General features: G+C 33.7%; 1 protein-coding gene across 1 annotated transcript in view; it reads right to left on the bottom strand.

Annotated features, from left to right (window-relative positions):
• Positions 1-319: 319 nt before the first annotated feature.
• LOTGIDRAFT_117967 (hypothetical protein) overlaps positions 320-21,372 on the bottom strand; it is a gene marked incomplete at both ends in the record, with an annotated part of 65,196 nt that continues 44,143 nt past the window's right edge. Inside the window, 3 exons of the mRNA XM_009056256.1 lie at positions 320-637; positions 2,131-2,187; positions 7,868-7,947. Of these exons, the coding sequence (XP_009054504.1) occupies positions 320-637; positions 2,131-2,187; positions 7,868-7,947 (455 nt within the window). The remainder of the gene's footprint in view (positions 638-2,130; positions 2,188-7,867; positions 7,948-21,372) is intronic.

Consider the following 21,372-nt stretch of genomic DNA (forward strand, 5'->3'; position numbering starts at 1 on the left):
TCTTCTAAAATTGCATCATTTATGGTTACCATAATGATACCACATGATCCGTCAACGCGTTTGTATTGGTTAGCTACTTTTTCTAGCTCAGCTGGCAGTTTAATCGCCCGAACACGGTGAATTTCTGGCCTCAAACAAGATAGATCTTTTCCTCACAGCCTCTCGATGCAAAAATCTCACTAAAAATTCAGCGAACAAAAGGGGAAACAGCTCAGCTCCCAATCTCTCGAGGCAGGCAGCTTAGTTAGTTCCTCTCGTCTGCGGCAGGCTTTAGCCATGTGCTACAAGGTATTTTGGGTTTTTCTATTATTTAAATCAACTAAAACTGGACCGGTAAAAAATTGTAAGGTGTGTCTTCTATTTTACTGCACATTAAATGATTGTATAAAAAGAAAGAAGCACATCCTTTGTATCTAATACTTAATATCTGTTGAGAAAGATAATTACCTATAGTCCTCATTCCTTTAGCAACATCGCCAGACATTTCGTTGCTTATAGCCTTCTCGATATCTTTTTTAGAAATCTTGCTATAGGCATCAAATACAGCACGTAGTTGAGGGTAACTCTGAGAAGCTAAGACCATATTGAAGGTATTTTCATCAGTACCCCACCTCTTCTCACCAGCTTGATACAATCTCTACAATGTAAAATATAGTTTGCCAGGCAAGATTATATATGCCCACTGGCAGCTTTGATAAAAATATTTAGCAGTACAGTAACAACTACCAGTATGAAATATTCAACCTTCAGACATACACTTCTTCTGAATTTTTTGAGGCAATACTGAATAATATTACCAAGTTTCATCAAAATCTGTAAAGAATTGGGCCTACTATAGTGTTTACAGGCTAAAACTTCAACATTTTTAAGAACAAGGGCAATAACCGACACTAAATGTTTTTCTATTTTTCTTATTTCAATAAGGTTCATTCTTGTGTGATAACATACACTCACACCAAGTTTCCTGAAATTATACAAATTGAACGCATTTTCAAGAACAAGGCTAATAATTCACACTAATATTTTTTCGATTTTTCTGATTTTCAAAAGGGTTTATTCTTGAGTGATAACAAACAATCATGCCAAGTTTCGTCAAAATCCGTCAAGAATTGTGCCTTGTAGATTGTTTACGAGCTAAAAATTGAACATGTTTTCAAGAACAAGAGCAATAAACCATATTAAATATTTTTCGATTTTCTGGATTTTCATTAGAGTTCATTCTTGAGTGATTACAAACACTCACACCAAGTTTCATAAAAATTCGTCAAGAATTGCACCTTCTAGAGTGTTTACGAGCGTTTTAAGAACAAGAACAATAACTCATACTAAATATTTTGCGAGTTTTCTGATTTTCACCAAGTTTCGTCAAAATCCGTCAAGAATTGTGCCTTCTAGAGTGTTTACAAGATAAAAATTGAACGCGTTTTTAGAACAAGGGCAATAACTCATACTAAATATTTTTCGATTTTTCTGATTTTCAATAGGGTTTATCCTTGGTTGATAACAAACACTCCTGTCAAGTTTTGCCAAAATCCCCCAAGAATTGTGCCTTCTAGAGTGTTTACGAGCTAAAAATTGAACGCGTTTTAAACAACAAGGGCAATAACTCAATAGGGTTTATCCTTGGGTGATTAGGAACACTCATGCCAAGTTTCGTTAAAATCCATCAAGAATTGACCCTTCTAGAGTGTTTACGAGCTAAAAATTGAGCGCATTTTCAAGAACAAGGGCAATAACTCATACTAAATATTTTTCGATTCTTCTGATTTTCAATAGGGTCCATCCTTGTGTGATCACGACCACACTCATACCAAGTTTTGTCAAAATCCGTCAAGAATTGTTTCTTGTAGAGTGTTTACGAGCAATTGTGGACGGACAGACGGACGGACATGGGTGACGGCAATATACCCCCATTTCATGTGGGCGTATAAAAGGGGAATCACTCATATCAAATATATTCTATAGAACTCATCCTTGGATGATTATGAACAAATTCAGTAAGTTGCATCGAAATTCACAAGAATTCCTAGCAAATGAGACAAAGAAATTCTTCATTTGTCAGACTAAAATCCAGAGATCCATTATAGCTTGGATGCATTTTAACTCCCAAAAAACAATTAAACTTCTTACCTGAGCATCAGACATAGCTTTATTTTCATCAACTTGTTGATTTTCAAGTCTTCCTCCCTAATGAAAAAAAAAGAAAGCTTGCCAGGTAAGGTAACATATGCTCACTATAATAGGCTTTGATTTTAGTTACAATCACCAGCGAAAAACATAAACTTCATGAACAATATTACTATTTATGACAAAATCGGGCAAGAAGTGTGACTTTTAGAGCATATACAGGCTAGAAATTAAAAACACGTTTTCAAGGATAAGGGCAATAACTCACATCAAATAATTTTTGATTTCGTAAAAAGGGTTATTCTTTAGTGACTTGTAACAAAACAAACTATTTAACCGAGTTTCGTCAAAACTTTTCAAGAACTATGCCTTCTGGAGTGTTTACGAACTCAAAATTTAATGTGTTTTCAACAACACGGGCAATAATACTTATAACATATTTTATTGATTTTTAATAGGGTTCATCAATGGTGATAATCGTCGTACCCTAATTCTGGATTTTCTGTCAGTTTCGAGTCATTACCGAAAATCTTACTCAATTCTGTATTGTCCCATACAGGGATGTCTATTTAATTTTTTTGTCAGTCGGACATTTTTCAACGACCTGTGAAATTTGATCTCAATTTCAACTTGAGAGAAGGTCTACTATACCATGTTCTACAGCACCGGTATTGTCATGATGTTTGGCAAAAGAAAGGTAAACTGTGTCATTTAAAAAACAGTTTTACTCTATCTTTAATTATAATTACTCTGCCAGGCTATCAGAGAATGTTAAAAGTTTTGAAAAAATATTGGGTCACCTTGTCCTTTGAAACTGCTTTTCTCGGCAAATTGCCCAACATTTAAAATTATTATTTGAATTGATGATTTTCAAATGTAAGAACACCTAAATATTATGCAGAATATTTCTGTCATATTTTCACTGAATGACACATCCTAAACAATGCCCAATCAATTCCCGACAGCCTATTTGTGATAATAATATTCAATACAGTAGCTTAGCTCCTCCCACCAAGATAATTGTGGGACAATGCTACAGCAAAGTCCCAGTTTGTTATCGAAATGTCAATTCTTTTTTTTTTTCGTTTCGTCCACACCTTCCTGGGCTTAGACTACAGTAGTTGCAGCACCCATTCAACATTCACGAACTTTAGATATAGGCGACGATGTGCATAAATATATTTTGGATCATTTTTGCAAAAGTGCCACAGTTCAATGTACGCAAGAATAGAAAATCGGCTCTAGAAGTCGTATTTTTCGGTCGATTTTCTTTGGGTTTGCATTTTTGGAATCTACTGTTAAAATCTGAAAGAATAGCACTTTCAAAATTTCAAAATTCGAAAATTTGTCGTAGACATTTTTTTTGCCAAATTTTGCATTTTTTTCAATTTTTTTGCTTTTTGTCTGATTAATCTGAAAAAAATTGAGCAAATACAGTTTCAAAAAGTAAACAAAATTGTACAGTCAAATTTTCAACTTCACTTCCGGATCAAACAGGAAATTGATTTTCACTTCCGGTTGAATAACTTCCGGTGTCAAAAAAGTTTATGCTGATAGGTAGACAAAGTTATGACAAAAAAACGAAGAAAAAAAAATCCGGACCAGAGGTGAAACTTTGGCCGCCATTTTGATTTTTCTGAAATGATTCGATTTTTATTCAGACATAACGGCTTACCCGATTTAAATGATTTTGGTGTCAAATGAAAGAAGATAAAAAAAAACATGACATTAGGAAGCCGTTTTTCGATTCTCGATTTTGCTTTTTTGCAACTTCAGGTTGAATTTTTACAAAGTTTAAAGGGTCATATCTCGTGATCTTGACCTTTGATGACCTTGACCTTTATAAAGTCAAAGGTCATTGACCTTAGCTATTAGTTAATACTTTGACATTTGACATTGGACTGCTCTAGCATGTGACCTAATTAACCTAGAGGGTTAATTTTTTCAGATTCTTAATGTGCTTTTTATGCTCTTTCCATTGATATATAACAATCATTTTTTAAAGAAAAATTGAAATTTATGAATTTTTAAAAATGAGTTTTTTTTTTACAATATTTCTGTCTCTTTGAGCTTGGTGTGTATATATCTTATGACCTATTTGATGTAGAACATTGAAACTTGGAACACAACAAGACAATTTGAATATGAATTCACCTATGACAAAAAAGTTGAGGTGGGCGTGGCACATCCGGGTTAAATTACTCATTAGTGACATTTTTGGCAAGGGACATAACTCGCAATGTATAGATTTGTTCAAAATGGAACTTTGCATACAATTACTTCATCTGTTGAGCCACGTTGTCTTAGAAGTTCCATTGTTTCAGCTTTATAGTTCAAAAAAAGGAACAGGTTTTGAAAATTCCAAAGGTCATTCACATTGGCTATCTATTTATACTTTTATATTTGCTGTCCTATCTCAACTTCCGGTTTTATAGCCGTATATATTTCAAAATTTTGATGACTTGTATCTCGTAACCTTGACTTTTGTTGACCGTCTCCTTTTCAATGTCAAATGTCATTGACCTTGACTATCTTCTGATACTTTCAATTGTGAGGCCTGTCTACTTATGGTATAACAATCTTCCAAAGAATCAAAACTTCTCAACTTTAGACTGTTCTTGCACGTGATGTAATTATCGTAGAAGGTTGATTTTTTCAGAGTCTTTTGCATTTTGCTACATTTGCAAAGTCCCACTCTGTGCCACGTGTGGCTCTAGTATTATATTGAGTTCCATATAGAACTATACTTGATTGACAGCTGAATGTTTCAACTTCAAGGGAGGTAATTAAGAAGAAGAAATATATAAAATGAAAGTACAATATATAGGCCAAACACACTTAACAGAAGGTTATTGGATAGAAAATTCACATTTTTCTGAATTTAAGTTGGTTTTTTGCAGGAGATTAACTGTAAAAATTTAAAACTTTCTTGATTTTAGTCAGAAATTCAAAACATATTTCAATGTTTAATAGAATATAGGTCAGAATTATCTTGCTTAGATTAAGGGAGACAACCAATTTTCAATTTCTAAATGTAAATAAAGAAGTACAGTTAGTAGATAATTGAATTGATGATTAATTTAACACTTATAACAGGTAATTAAGGGATTATCAGATTATGGGGTTGGTAATCAAGTTATTGTAATAATTAATGGCTTTATACTTCATTAGACTAGAGTTGTCATTAAATTTTGCATTTGACCGACATTGAAAGCCATTTAATGGCTAACCTATACTTGATGTCCGATATAAGGATATTGACCGTTGGTCATTTTAGCAGCCCTGTCGGTCATGTCCAGCATGTAGAACCAAATCAACATCCCTGGTTCCATATTAATCAATTCTGTTTTGTTTACGTTACAAAGTCTCATAACGAGTGATTTGATTTCATAAGCTGAGACTGGCCCAAGCGAAAAATTTTAAATTTCAATGGTAATGTTTCCAAAATATATTGAACCTTTAGCGCAGTACTAAATAATAAACCAAGTTTTGTCAAAATCAACATGCCTTTTAGTGTTTAAGAGCTAAAATACGAAACCGTCAATAACTCCTATGAAACATTTTTAAATTTTTTTGATTTTTGATAGGGTACATCCTCGGGTGTTTACACAAACACCAAAGTTTCGTCAAAATCCATCAAGAATTGTGCATTCCAGAGAGTTTATGAGCAAAATATTGAACGCATTCTCAAAAACAGGGGCAGTAACTCCTACTAAATATTTTTTGATTTTCCTGATTTTCAAATAGGGTTCACACTTGAGTGATAACGAACACTTACAACAAGTTTCGTCAAAATCTGTCAAGAATTGTCCTTTCTGGAGTGTTTACGAGCTAAAATTTTGAAGGAGTTTTCAAGAACAAGGGCAATAACTCATACTCAATATTTTTCGATTTTTCTGATTTTCAATAGGGTTTATCCTTTAGTGATAACAAACACTCATGCCAATTTTCGTCAATATCCATCAAGAATTGTGCCTTCAAGAGTGGTTACGGGCAAAAAAATAACCCATACTAGGTTCAATAGGGTTCATCCTTGGGTGATTACGATCACTCACACCAAGTTTCGTCTAAATCCATCAAAAATTGTGTCTTGTAGAGTGTTTACGAGCAATTGTGGACGGAGTGACGGACATGGGTGTCGGCAATATACACCCTCCATTTCATGTGGGCGTATAAAAAGTTCTTTTAATACAATTTTGTATTTTTTCGAAACATTCACAATGAGAACAGGGGCTGAATCAATGAATTTAACCTTATTTACACATAGGGAAGATAAATGATAAATGAAGAAAGAATAACTTGCCAGGCAAGGTAATATATACCCACTGGCAGCCTTGATTTTGAGTAAAGATAGCTTGCCAGGCAAGGTAATATACGCCCAGTAGCAGCTTTGATTTTGAACATAAATATTTAGCAGTACAGTAACAATCACCAGTATGAAATATTCAACCTTCAATCATACACTTCTTTTGACCTCTTTAGCACAACACTGAATAATATTGAGTATGAGTTATTGCCCTAGTTCTTGAAAACGTGTTCAATCTTTAGCTTGTGAGAACTCTAGAAGGCAAATATTCAATCTTCAGGACTGAATAATAAAACCAAGTTTTGTCAAAATCCAGAAAGAATCATGCCTTTTAGTGTTTAAGAGCTAAATTTGAAAGCGGTTTCAAGAACAAGGGAAATAATTTATACTAAATTTTTTTCAATTCTTCTGATTTTCAATAGGGTTCATCCTTGGGTGATTACGAACATTCACACTAAATTTCATCAAAGTGATTACGTGCTAAAAATTGAACGCGTTTTCAATAGCAAGGGCAATAATTCATACTAAATATTTTTCGATTTTTTCTGATTTTCAATACGGTTTATCCTATACTCATGCCAAGTTTCGTCACAATCCGTCAAGAATTGTCCCTTCTAGAGTGTTTACAAGCTAAAAATTTTAACACGTTTTCAAGAACAAGAGCAATAACTCATACTTAATATTTTTCAATTTTTCCGATTTTCGATAGGGTTTATCCTTGGGTGATTACAAACACTCACACCAAGTTTCCTCAAAATCCATCAAGAATTGAGCTTGTAGAGTGTTTACAAGCTAAAATTGAACGTGTTTTCAAGAACAAGGGCAATAACTCATACTAAATATTTTTAAATTTTTCTGATTTTCGATAGGGTTTATCCTTGGGCGATAACGAACACTCATACCAAGTTTCATCAAAATCCGTCTTGAATTGCACCTTCTAGAGTGTTTACGAGCGTTTCAAGAACAAGGGCAATAACTCATAGTAAATATTTTTCGATTCGTCTGATTATCAATAGGGTTCATCCTTGGGTGATTGCAAACAACCATACCAAGTTTCATCGAAATCAGTCAAGAATTGTGCCTTGTAGAGTGTTTACGAGCAATTGTGGACGGACGGACCGACGGAATGAGGTGACGGCAATATACGCCCCCCATTTCATGTGGGCGTATAAAAAAATAAAGCAGTAAACAAAAGAGGCTGCATTTTTATCCTATCTTGATGAAACTTGGTATGCATGTATATATAGATCTCGATCAAGTTCGAATTTGATAATAATCTAATTAATTGACACAATTTCAAATTCAAATTCAATAATTCTGCTTGCATCCGTAAAATGTTCGGACTGACGTACTGACGGACTGACAGACGGACATGGGTGACGGCAATATACGCCCCCTATTTCATGTGGGCATATAAAAATGTCATATACTTACAGTAGTCATGGATACCAGCAATTTTTTAAAGTGACCAGAGGTTTCACTTATGATTTCTTCTTCCAATTTCCGTTTATACACTGAAATGTAGTAAACTCAAATGAAATACGACCATATACATAGCTTACCCATTATTGCTTTAGGGGAGAGACTGGTAAAAAATATATATTTTTCTTATTGAAATAACCTGGCAGACATGATGCTTCTTGCATAGATAATTGTTTTCGTGTATCAGTTTTTATGGCCCCCATTGCCATGGTCTAAGAACTTGGCTAGAATTTTCAAGCCACAATGCTACTGAACTGGATAGGACATACAAATTCTTTATTTTGCCCACCAATGAAGAGTTTTATGAAATGACATTTCCCAATTTCCTTTAAATGGAAAATGGCAAAAAAATAACTACTGTTGAAGTGGGAAAATTTATTTGTTCGGGCCTGGCAAGTTGAAATGACTGTAATATTTTACACTTGTACATTTATCAAAAAACAAAAACGTCACAAAAGCCAGCAGCAAATCTGAAAATGCTATAGCTCTTCTGGTTTGACCAACTATCTTACCTCAAGCTAGCTTAGAAAGTGAATGTACAAATTAAATATTATTGAAAAATTATGTTCTTTATGGATTTATGTGTTTTAATTTGTTCCTTCATTTTATCCGTTTCCAGTACGTTCTTTCATCATTAATTCAACCTGCCATTTGGTATGGTGATAGTGAAACAGGCTTCGTTTGCGGTTGGAATCAATTGTTTTCAGTGACTTCGTCTGACGCAAAAATCATCTCTTTTCGTCTATTTTCAGTGGCGGTATTTGGACCTTCGCTTCTTAAACGGTTGGCTAGATTTGTGGATGTCTTTCACCATGCTAATTGCAGTTTTTTCTAATATACAGCTCTTTTGACTTAGCCATCTTTATAATACAGCAAATTTTAAAATAAAATCCATTCCGAAGTGACACTTTGGTCGCCATTTTGATCTTCCTGAAAAGCGTCAAAATCTATTCAGAGATAACGGTTTATCTGATTTAGATGATTTTGGTGTCAAATGAAAGAACATAAAAAAACAAGAAGCCTCTAAAAGCCCGATTTTTGATTTTCGCTTTTGCTTTTTAGCAATTTCCAGTTGAAAATTGTGAAACTTTGAAGGTTTCATATTCCGTGACCTAGACCTTTGATGACCTTGACCTTTAATGGGTCAAAGGTCATTGTCCTTGGCTATCAGTTGATACTTTCACATTTGACCTCCGACTTGCACTTCCGGTTTTATATGACCTGATTAACATAGAGGGTTAATTTTTTTCGGATTCTTAACGTGCTTTTCATGCTCTCACAATCGTTTTGTGAAAAATTGAAATTCGTTATTTTTTTTCAAATTTTCGTGTTTTTTTAATATATGTTTCTCTTTGAGCTTGGTGTATGTATATCTTATGACATATTTGATGTAGAACCTAGAAATTTAGAACACATCTAGACATTTTTAATATGAATTCACCAGTGACAAAAAAGTTGAGGGCATGGCACATCCGGTTGAATTACTAATTGTTTACATATTGGGGCAGGGGCATAACGCGCATAGGATACATTTGTTCAAAAAGGGACTTTGCACTAAATTACCTCGTCCTTTTGGCCAGTTTGTGTAAACAGCTCAGTTGTTACAGCTTTACAGTGCCGAAAAAGGAACCGGTTTTAAAATTTCCTATTTTCAATTTTGACCTTTGTTGACCTGTATGATGTAGAAGCTTGAAATTTAGAAAACAAGATTACATCTAGAATATAAGTTAACATAATGCCAAAAAAGTGAGGTGGGCGTGGCACATTCGGGTTAAATTACTCATTATTGACATTTTTCGCCAGGGGCGTAACTTGCAAAGAATACATTTGCTCAAAATGAAACTTTGAATACAATTACCTCATTCTTTGAGCCACTTTATCTTAGAAGTTCAGTTGTTTCAGCTTCATAATTCTAAAAATGGAAGAGGTTTTGGAAACTCAATATTTTCAATTTTTGACCTTGACCTTTTATGACCTGGACCTTTATTGGGTCAAAGGTCATTGACCTTGGCTATCAGTTGATGCTTTCATATTTGACATCTGATGTCTACTTCCGGTTTTATAGCTGTCCAAAAACAGCCAAATTCGCAAATTTGGACTGCCCTAGCTCTAGCTCGTGACCTAGTTAACTATGAGGGTTAATTTTTGTGGATTCTGAATGTGCTCATCGTGCTCTTTCCAGTGATATATAACGCAAAATTGAAATTTCTGAATTTTTGAAATTTCGGTGTTTTTTTACAATACGTTCGCTTCTTTGAGCTGGGTGTACGTATATGACCTATTTGCTGTAAAAGCTTGGAATTCGGAAAACAAGTAGACATTTTAAATATGAACTAACTTATGACAAAAAAGTGGAGGTGGGCGTGGCACATTAGGGTTAAATTACTTATTATTTACATTTTTATCAGGGGTATAACTTGTATAGAATACATTTGTTCAAAACAGGAACTTGCACACAATAACCTCGCCCCTTTGGCCAGTTTGTGTGAAAAGATCAGTTGTTTCCTAGGTCAAAAAAAGCAATAGGGTTTAAATTTTACATATTTTCAACTATTGACCTTTACCTTTGATGACCATGACGTTTGTAGCATCGAAGGTCATTGACCTTGGCCAAAGATTAATACCTTCATATTTGATGTTCATCGTCAACTTCCGATTTTATAATGTTTGTATTTTCAAAATATTGATATTGATTATTGATATTTTTAAATATTGATGACTTATATCTAGTGAACTTAAATGACCTTCCCCTTAACATGGTCAAAGGTCATTGACCTTGGAAATCTAATCATACTTTTATATTTTATGTCTGACTTCTACTTCCGCTTTCACAACCTTCCAAAAAAGAGAAATTTTCAAAAATTTTGACTGCTTTAGCACGTGACCTAAATGGCTAAGAACGTTGATTTTTTCAGATTCTCTAGCAAATTGGCACATGAGCAAAGTCCCACTCAGTACCACGAGTGGTTCTAGTTTTTTATTCAATTGTTTGAACACATGTTGCCATTTTAGTCATTAGCTCATGGAGACATGAAGTGTAAGGTATCACCCAGTGTAAAATCAGACTTAACACATATTATTTCCAAAGTAGAAGAGGATTGTATTGAGGATTATTCAGAGACAGGTATGTAATATGAATGCGCGTCGTGTGAATAGTTAGTGGAGTTTATATAACCCTATTCACAATAAAATACATCGTGAGTCAATACATCACAGATATAAATGTAATATTTGACAAATATTATTCTTTCTTTTCAGTTCAGCAAAGTAATGATATAAGTTAATAGAATATGAACACAGCAATAGGAAAATGATTATTGATTAAAATTTTACTAGTTAGTGGCAATTACTAGTCTGCACCTGCTACCTAGACAGTATTGATTTATCATTACCATTATTACAGAGTATAAAAGAAAATCAAGTGATTCAAATGTTTACCAGGACTACACTACCTGACTATTTGTAACCAAGTAGAGCTCCTCCTGGAGCCCTCCTAGGCAACGGTTTAGCGTCATTTATGTTTACCTTGACAACATCAGTAATGGTTTAATGTATACAGTTATTTATTGATTCAAATATTTAGCTTGATACAGTTATTTATTGATTCAAATATTTGTAATTCAGTTTAATAAAAGCATTTATTTTATGTTAAATCTTCTGTATTAAAAATATGGGTGTTATTCTTAAACACAAAAAGCATAATTTTAATTACAGTGGGGATGGGTTTTTATCTGCGTTGACGTCTCTTATACCAAAAGTGGCGACTTTTGTAACAAAAAACAAGGACCTCATTTTATCAGGCGCCAAGGCCGTTTCTTCTTTAGGTCAGGCCGCACATACCATTTCAAAAACTGTCCAACAAAAAAATGAATTGGAAAAATTGCACAAAATTAGAGATCTCAGAATTAAAAGATTGGGAGCCAAACAAAATTTTAGGTTAAATTCAAAAATGGCAAATAAAGTTAAACTGGAATGATATTAAGATTAAAGATGGAACTGTCCACCAAAACAGAATCCCACAACAGAACGTTACGTTAGAAAACAATTTTTTCCCCTCCTTATTCAGCGAAATGGTTTAAGAAGCAGGTTCAAATATAACTGAAACCATTAAACACCCAGGTGAATTTGAAACCATGTTGAAAACCCTACTTTATCCAAAAGATTATAATTCATCATCGGGATGGATTGCAGATTTGGGAGATGGGGGAATTCAAAACAACCAAGAAGACATTGCGTGTCATGCCAACGAAAGAATAGTTTGAACTGCAGTTAGAAATTTAATCAATGTCTCAAAATTTGAAAATAATAAAGGTTATAGAAAAAGAGTTGTTTTATACAATCGAACTGTTGATGGTAACATGTGGGGAACTTATGTTAACTAGCCTCTATATCCACTATTCGTTTTACTTGGACATAGAAAGGTTTACATTGGTCTTCCTTTCAAATTCCATCTTCAAAGAACAATAAATAATGATAGAATATTTTTTGGAGAAGACAATTCAAATGCTCAATTGAAAATAACAAATATTCAATTATATGTTCCAGTAATAACCCCAACAATTGAAGTAGAAACAAGACTACTTAATAGTTTGACAAAAGATATTGATGTAGCATTTTTAAGAACAAACCCGATTGGATCGGTAACAATCCCAGGTGAGAATTACACATGGCAAGTGACAAACACTACAAAACCAGCAAGATATTTAATACTTGGTTTCAAAACTCTTCCGGATTCGCAAGAAAATAATAATAACCTTTTTAAATAACTGGTGACAACTTCCGAGATCCTAAAATAAAAAGAGTTCAAGTAAGAACGAATAATGAAAATTATCCAAACCAACCAGTAACAATTGATCCAGATACTAAAGATATTAAAAATTATATAGAAACTATAAAATTATGAGTTATTTGGAAATGTACCTCAGTTTCAATATGTCGATTTTGTTTTAAATCATCCAATATTTTGCTTTGATCTCTCCGCCTACAAAGAAGACTTGTCCAAAACAGCAGTGGGCTATTTACATAGTCAGAAGTACCCCTACAGCAATTTACCACGGCGTGGTAACTTGTTAAATTAGGCCAATGTCACCATGTTAGTCTATGGAGACAAAACGTGGTAACTAAATTTTACCACGTTTTTTTTATTTGGTGGATTTCATACAATTTTCTTTTGACATTTTAAAAAATCACACTTTTTAGGTTTCAAAAATATAAATATTGTGAACATTTCACATTGTTAACACACTAAAATAATCATTTTAATATCTCTAGCGAAGAAAAATATCTGGTGACTATGGTTTTCCGGCATTGTGGACGCTAAATTTCACAATTTCTGAAATCGCTATGCGATGTGAACCATAAGGAATGCGTGTTTATAATCATACTTCGGTATTGCGTCCAATTCCAGCTGTCTATTAGTCTGCAATTCGTTTATATATACATTTTAAAGCTATACTTTTGACAGACTTTTATTGAATTTTTAATTTCCAAGCTATAACACTGTATGTTCCTGGTTCCCAGGCTATTGTAGGAGAAGAATTATAGAGTTTCAGGATTTCTGGTGCCCTTTAACACGACGAGCCAAAGCGAACCTCGACACTTTAGTCATAAAAACTAAAGATAGAAATAGACTCAGTGCGGCTGAATACATGTGTAATCTACCGATGTTGTCGGGTTTCTACCGCTTTTGCATGTTGTCTACCGCTCTACCGATTTTTGTTTTTTTTCCTGATCAAATTTTCACGGGACCTACCGTTTTCAATGCTCAAATTCTCTACCATAAATCAACAAAATATCTATCATCACTTGTATCTTAATTGCCGGTAACACGCGTTAATCTCATCACGTAATAATATTACCTTGCCTGATTAATTAATCCCCCAATTAAGTTGGTGATTTGATCTATTTTCACCCGATAATGTGTATTTTAAGCCCACATGACACACTTTTTATAACAACATCCGGTAGATTCTACTTTCGCTTTTATAATAAATTTTACGGTAGCCCTACTTTTACTAAAAACTGAAATCTTGACCTCCACTACATACTACAGTCAAACACTATCAATATCTGTACTGTTACTGACCTCTACTACAAACTACAGACAAAAACTGTCAATATCTGTATCATTACTGACCTTGACTACATACTACAGTCAAACACTATCAATATCTGTACCATTAATGACCTCTACTACAAACAACAGTCAAACACAGTCAATACCTGAAGTATTACTGACAGTGACTACATAATACAGTTAAACACTATCAATATCTGTATCATTAGTAAACTCTACTACACACTACAGGCAAACACCATCAATATCTGTATCATTACCGACCTCTACTACATACTACAGTCAAACACTATCAATATCTGTACCGTTACTGACCTCTTCTACAAACTACAGTCAAACACTATCAATATCTGTATCATTGCTGACCTTGACTACATACTACAGTTAAACACAGTCAATACCTGAATTATTACTGACTGTGACTACATACTACAGTCAAACACTATCAATATCTGTTTTATTACTGACGTCCACTACATACTACAGTCAAAAACTGCCAATATCTGTACCATTACTGATCTCTACTACATACTACAGTCAAACACTATCAATATCTGTACCATTACTAAACTATACTACAATCAAACACTACCAATATATTATGTATTATTACTGACCTCGATTACATACTACAGTCAAACACTATCAATATCTGTACTGCTACTTCCCTCTACTACAAACTACAGTCAAACACTGTCAATATCTGTATCATTACTGACCTCTACTACAAACTACAGGCAAACACCATCAATATCTGTATCATTACCGACCTCTACTACATACTACAGTCAAACACTATCAATATCTGCATCATTACTTCCCTCTACTACAAACTACAGTCAAACACTATCAATATCTGTATCATTACTTCCCTCTACTACTTACTACAGTTAAACACTATCAATATCTGTTCCATCATTAAACTATACTATAGTCAAACACTATCAATATATGTATCATTACTGACCTCGACTACATACTACAGTCAAACACTATCAATATCTGTACCGCTACTTCCTTCTACTACAAACTACAGTCAAACACTGTCAATATCTGTATAATTACTGGAGACATCCACAATATACTAGTTTCAAAAACGGATAATTCCCATGTGAGTTTGAAGGCTCAAATTTTGACAGTGACCTGTGAACACTATTACTGATTGGCTTAGCTAAAACATTCCTGTTTCTGAGACTTAAATATGATTGGTCAAAAAATTGGCGTAACTGTCCCTTCTAAAAAATTATTTGTCCTGGTCGCAAAAAAATTTTTCCATGCTGCATGAATCGAGTTAAAAAGTTTTTACAATTTTCACATAATTTATTTGTTTGTTTCGAAGTTCATTTTAATTCTGGACACTAAGAAAATAAAAACAACATTGTGTTGGTGAAAGCAAATTTCTGGTTGACAAATTGGGAGAGGTTTGAATGAAAGACTAACAAGTCAGTTTTTTAGTCACATGATAGCGGACCGGTCCTTTTTAAATTTATAAGTGACCAAGTTTGACAATTAAAACATATTTAAACATTTTGTCCAAATTTTGTTTGTGGATTATGAATCATTGTGTCACAAATATTGTGGAGCGAACGGACTCAGGGCGAACGAACTAGGGGCAAACATGAAAAACCACCGAAAATGTTTAACAGTACTTAGCTAAATATAAAATTCTAACTTCATGACCTAGGTCTGTTTCTCCTCTTAATAGCAGTCGAGAGAGAAGGATGTGTATCTGGTTGCTCTGCTAATAATATGTAAACTTCCTGTATTGTGCTTTAATATTTTTCCTGCTGAAGTCCCTTGGACAAGTATGTTATTCTTAGCTTAAAGGTAACTTTTATTTTTTTGTGTATTAACTCTTTTGACATCTTCTTAAAAACTATTCTTCTGTATATGATGGCTTCTATTAGTGTGGCTATATAATGGTAACAGTGCCAGTGACCACAGCATAGACTTTCCACTAGCTAATATCAATAGAAAGAAACCAACTAGTACCCAACTGTCCAGGATAATATCAAACTATTCACTAAATAAAAAAACACTCTGTGAAAAAACTAATTAATGCTTCGTTTATAGATAAACTTTCGATAGAGCAAACTGGTGGTGGAATTGTAATTACATGGAATGCTGGCTACTATGCAGAATTCAGAAGAATCTGAATACTTTCATAACACAGACCCATAAGATAGAATCTACGCAAATGTTTGACAAGAACAAAAATTCTGAATCGGATTCTTTGAAAATAATTTCGAAGGAGTCTAATTTTACTCTCAATCTTAACCACACAACATCAAAAACTTTGGTGAATGGAAAAAACTGTAAAGATTTTGTCGAGTTTCATCTGCATAACATTATTGCTTTGATTGACTCTAAAACAGCTGAAAATATCAACCATGTCCTACAAAAAACAGAGACAACCCCCCCATCCGTCAATCAAAAAGCTGCATCTTCATTCAACACCAAAACAAAACAATACAGAAGATGACAGCCTAAAACTCTTTTTTTAGAAATCAGTGATGATGAGGAATCTCACAACCTAGAGCGTCAGGATTCCTACACAACAATTACCTCATCAGAAACCAGAATAGAGGAAACACCAAAATCAAGATACCAAAAGAAAATTCCATCTTTTGCCTCAAGACTGAAAAACAGATTTACTAAACAAATCAAAACATACCCCGATTTAGAAGTAACCAAACTTAAACTGACCATAAACAATCTTGAAGCTGAAATCATTAAATTGCATGAAATGATAACTGAGAAAGAATTGTGCTCACAAAACCTTAAAGGTGAATATGACAACCTATTCAAAACACACCAACAAATGCTATCAAAAAACCAAAACCTTCAAGCTCAAAATAAAGACATGTCAGAATGCCAGACAAAACAAAGTACAGAATTGAAACATGCTTTAGATCAACTTACTATCACTAAACAAAACTTTTTAAGTGTGAAAACTGAAAACAATAACCTTAAAAAGACAACAGAAAACCAGCTCCAAACAATCAAGACATTAAGAATGGAAAATCAGAAACCTCCAACTGTTCCAAATACTACCAATTGTGGCATAGAAATTCAACCTGCAGTATTGCCAAAACAGATCCAACAAACATCGCTCAACGTCATCACAAATCAAACAGAGGCAGGAACCACGAGAAAAGCTGAAATCAGAGCCAAAACCGCTTTATCATTAACTGATAAGAAAGTTGCTATCGTTGGTTCATCCTTATTAAAAATATAATTCATAATCGTCTCAATCCTTTCAAAAATACAGAAATCAGGACATTACGTGGCGGCAAAGTCAAGGATGCTGTGACATTTATGTCTAGATGTGCTCCCTCCCAGGAGAGGTCAACTATAATTTTTTTAATTGGCTCTAATGACGCCACAGATGATAGTGTTAATTTTGATATTGTGTCCAATGACTACGAAAACTTAATTTCAACAACAAGAAAAAATTTTCCAAATTGTGTGTTAAAATTCCTAGAAGTGTTGCCTAGGTCAAATAGCAAAGAAAATCTGAAGGACTAGAATATCAATTTAAAACGTGTATGTGAAAACTGAGCATTGTGATTTTATTAGTACCAACCAATTCTTTTCAGGTTCATATGCACTATTTATACAGTGATGGAATTCACTTAAATATGAAAGGTACAGCACAATTAGTTAAAACTATCAAACATTCTTTAAATATCCCCCCACGTGTGAACAGAATATATGGAAATTCTTTCACCAAGCCATTAATGAGTATATTACCAGACACAAGATATCCCCTCTTTATTACTTTACACCCCTCTCATTTTTCAGACGTTCACTTGACCGTAAAACAACTTACCCAGGCATTTTTGCCCTCCATATTGGCCAATTAAGTAATATATCATTTGGACTGTTGCTTTATTTGTTTAACACCCAACTGTTATATTTTACATTGATAACCCCCAACTGTTCTATGTTATTTTATGGATTTATATTCTCCTTATTTTTTTGTTATTCTTGATATTTGGAATGTCAGTGTTTTCATGTTAAATCCAACACATTTTCTGCATATTTTTTATAGGTTTTTCACAATTATTTGAACTTATACACTATGGTAATTAATTTCGGATTTTGGAAAATAAATGGATTCGAATCAAAAATTACAAATCACAAGAATGATTTGTCTATTGCCATTAAGCATCTTGATATTGTATGCTTTGTTGAAACCTAAATACCCTGGGACAAATGTAATTTATATACTAAAGATCTCCCTCGGTATACAGGTAAATTTTTCTCTAGAAAAGATAGCAGTTGCAGTCTGAAATCTGGGGGTGGTTCTGCTATTTTTTTAAAATCTAAATATAAAGTCGGCATTGAAATCACCAAGGACAATGATGGGGACATTGTCTGGTTCAAACCCAAGAAATCTGCTTTCAATCTTGAAAAGGATCTATTTATATGTTCAGTGTATATTCCACCTCAAAATTCTTGTATCTGGAATAAAAAACAATATGATCCATGATAAACTCGGAAAAGATATATCCATATATAGTTCGATAGGCAACGTTTTACTCGGAGGTGATTTCAATGCCAGAACTTCAAATCTAAAAGACATATTAGTATCCGATACCGGATCATCTTCTCATTTTGATAAACCTTTCCCTCAGGTGTTACAACATGTCCCTGAAAACAAATATCTTGCCTCGAGGAACTATCAGGATAAGAAGAACAACACCTGAGGAAAACGTATTCAATTATGTAATAGTGCCATGATTTGTATTCTGAATGGTAGATGTATTGGGGACATGTTGGGGGCTAATACATGTGTCAATACCCAAGGTTCTAGCACAGTAGATTATGTCTTAACTGACCTCTCTCATTTTCGTTACGTGCGAAGTCTACAGATATCTCCTCTCAGCTACTTATCTGTTGTCCTGTACACATTGATGGTAGATAATAATACTGTTCAAATACGACAAGGACGTAATAATAATAATGATATTAATAATAAAAAGAATAAATCACCATTCAGTATGAGCAACATGAAATTTATTTGGAAACCCGAATCATTGATAATCTTTCTGGAAAAACTCAAACACTTAAAAAACAAAACCGAATTTCACGATTTTTTATCAAAGCCGATGAGAAATGACTCTGAAGGCATCTAAGCAGCAACAAATTGTATAACCAATTTTATTGTAGATACCGCTAAATCTTGTCTTAACCTTGCCAAAATTAATAATACTAGCAAATAGAAAAACAAATGGTTTAAAAAAGATTGCTCTCGTCTAAAAAGAGATATGATAAATGCTCTGCATGTTTTCAATCTAAATCCATCAAACGTTCATTCTAAATCTATTTATTTCAAGCGTAAAAAAGAATATAAGAAAATAAAAAATAAAATGAGACAATCCAAAAATAATTTCTTTAATAAAATAGATGGATTACAATCCAATAATCCAGGAGAATATTGGAAGCTGGTCAATTCCTTAATAAAAGATAGTTTGCCAGGCAAGGTAATATACGCCCACTGGCAGCTTTGATTTTGAACATAAATATTTAGCAGTACAGTAACAATCACCAGTATGAAATATTCAACCTTCAGTCATACACTTCTTTTGAACTCTTTTGATAACCAACACTCATGCCAAGTTTCGTCAATATCCATCAAGAATTGTGCCTTCTAGAGTGTTTACGAACTAAAATTAGAACGTATTTTCAAGAACAAGGACAATAACTAATACTAAATATTTTTCAATTTTTCTGATTTTCGATAGAATTTATCCTTGGGTGATTACAAACACTCACACCAAGTTTCGTCAAAATCCATCAAGAATTGTGCCATCTAGAGTGTGTACAAGCTAAAATTGAACGCGTTTTCAAGAGCAAGGGCAATAACTCATACTAAATTTTTTCAATTTTTCTGATTTTCGATAGGGTTTATCCTTGGGCGATTACGAACACTCATACCAAGTTTCATCAAAATCCGTCATGAATTGCACCTTCTAGAGTGTTTTCGGGCAATAACTCATAGTAAATATTTTTCTTTCTTTCTTAAATTTATAAATAGACTACTTAAAAATTGCAATGTAGGAATATTACAATGTATAACAAATAATTCAATGTAAATATTTATATTCGTCTGATTTTCAATTGGGTTCATCCTTGGGTGATTACAAACAACCATACCAAGTTTCGTTGAAATCAGTCAAGAATTGTGCCTTGTAGAGTGTTTACGAGCAATTGTGGACCGACGGACCGACGGAAAGGGGTGACGGCAATATACGCCCCCCATTTCATGTGGGCGTATAAAAATCGACTCAGATTTTGTGGAATTGCTCATGAACAATTTTTATAAATTTCGAAGCGTTTTAACAAAGTCAAGGGCAATAACTCAAAAACCATTCATCGAAAATATGTCAAATTCAAACTTGACCGAGATCTTATCAATCTAAAGCATCACACAAGGTTTTATCAAAATCAGATAAAAACTGTAGTCTCTATAAAGCTCACAAGAAATGTTGACGGACGGACCGACAGACCGACGGATAGGGGCAACGACAATATAAAAAGAAAAAAACAGTCCCTTTACATATTTTTCGTTGACTTCTCTAAAGCGTTTGACAATGTGTGGAGGAAAGGACTTATATATAAACTTTTAAAACACGATATATCTGGAAATATTTTAGACTTGATTTCCTCTATCTATTCTAACACCCCTTATAGAGTTTAAACCAAATCTGGATTATATCCACTCCATTGCAGATGTTAAACAGGGTTGTGTTTTAGGCCCAACCCTATTCAATGTATACATCAACGATCTCCAAAAGTATTACAAAAAATCAAATTCCAACTTTCCTCTTATAGATCATTCACCAATATCTCATTTATCCTTTGCTGATGACCTTATTTTATTCTCCCAAACACAAAGTGGACTTCAAAACTCAATAAATCAACTTGAAAATTTTTGCACAGACTGGAAGTTCAACCTGTATCTAGATAAATCCAAAATTATGATTTTCAATGCCGTTCAGGCCCGTAGCCCCCCACTAGAAAAATGTACTGGTCGCTTTTTTAAAATACATTTTTTCTTTTTCCTGCAACCAATGCGACACCAAAATGAAAACGTTGATTTGGATTTCAGGTTTCGTTTTGCGTTGGTACTTAGTTTATCATATTCCTCATTTCCATATCATAGAAGATTGAAATTATTACATCATTCTACACGTGCTACTAATATCATGCTCGCTATCACACCTGTTACACATATCACACCTTTTACACCTGTCACACCTGGTATGGGTTGTTCATTTCTTATGTTAGACCAACTGGTAGTCGCTGGACCATGGTGAATTGAATGAGCTGGGATGGGGATGACCCTGGATCTAGAGCTGGTCAGTGGTGTAAT

The sequence above is a fragment of the Lottia gigantea genome (genome assembly GCF_000327385.1).
Source record: "Lottia gigantea unplaced genomic scaffold LOTGIsca_27, whole genome shotgun sequence".
In the NCBI taxonomy this organism is placed as follows: domain Eukaryota; kingdom Metazoa; phylum Mollusca; class Gastropoda; family Lottiidae; genus Lottia; species Lottia gigantea.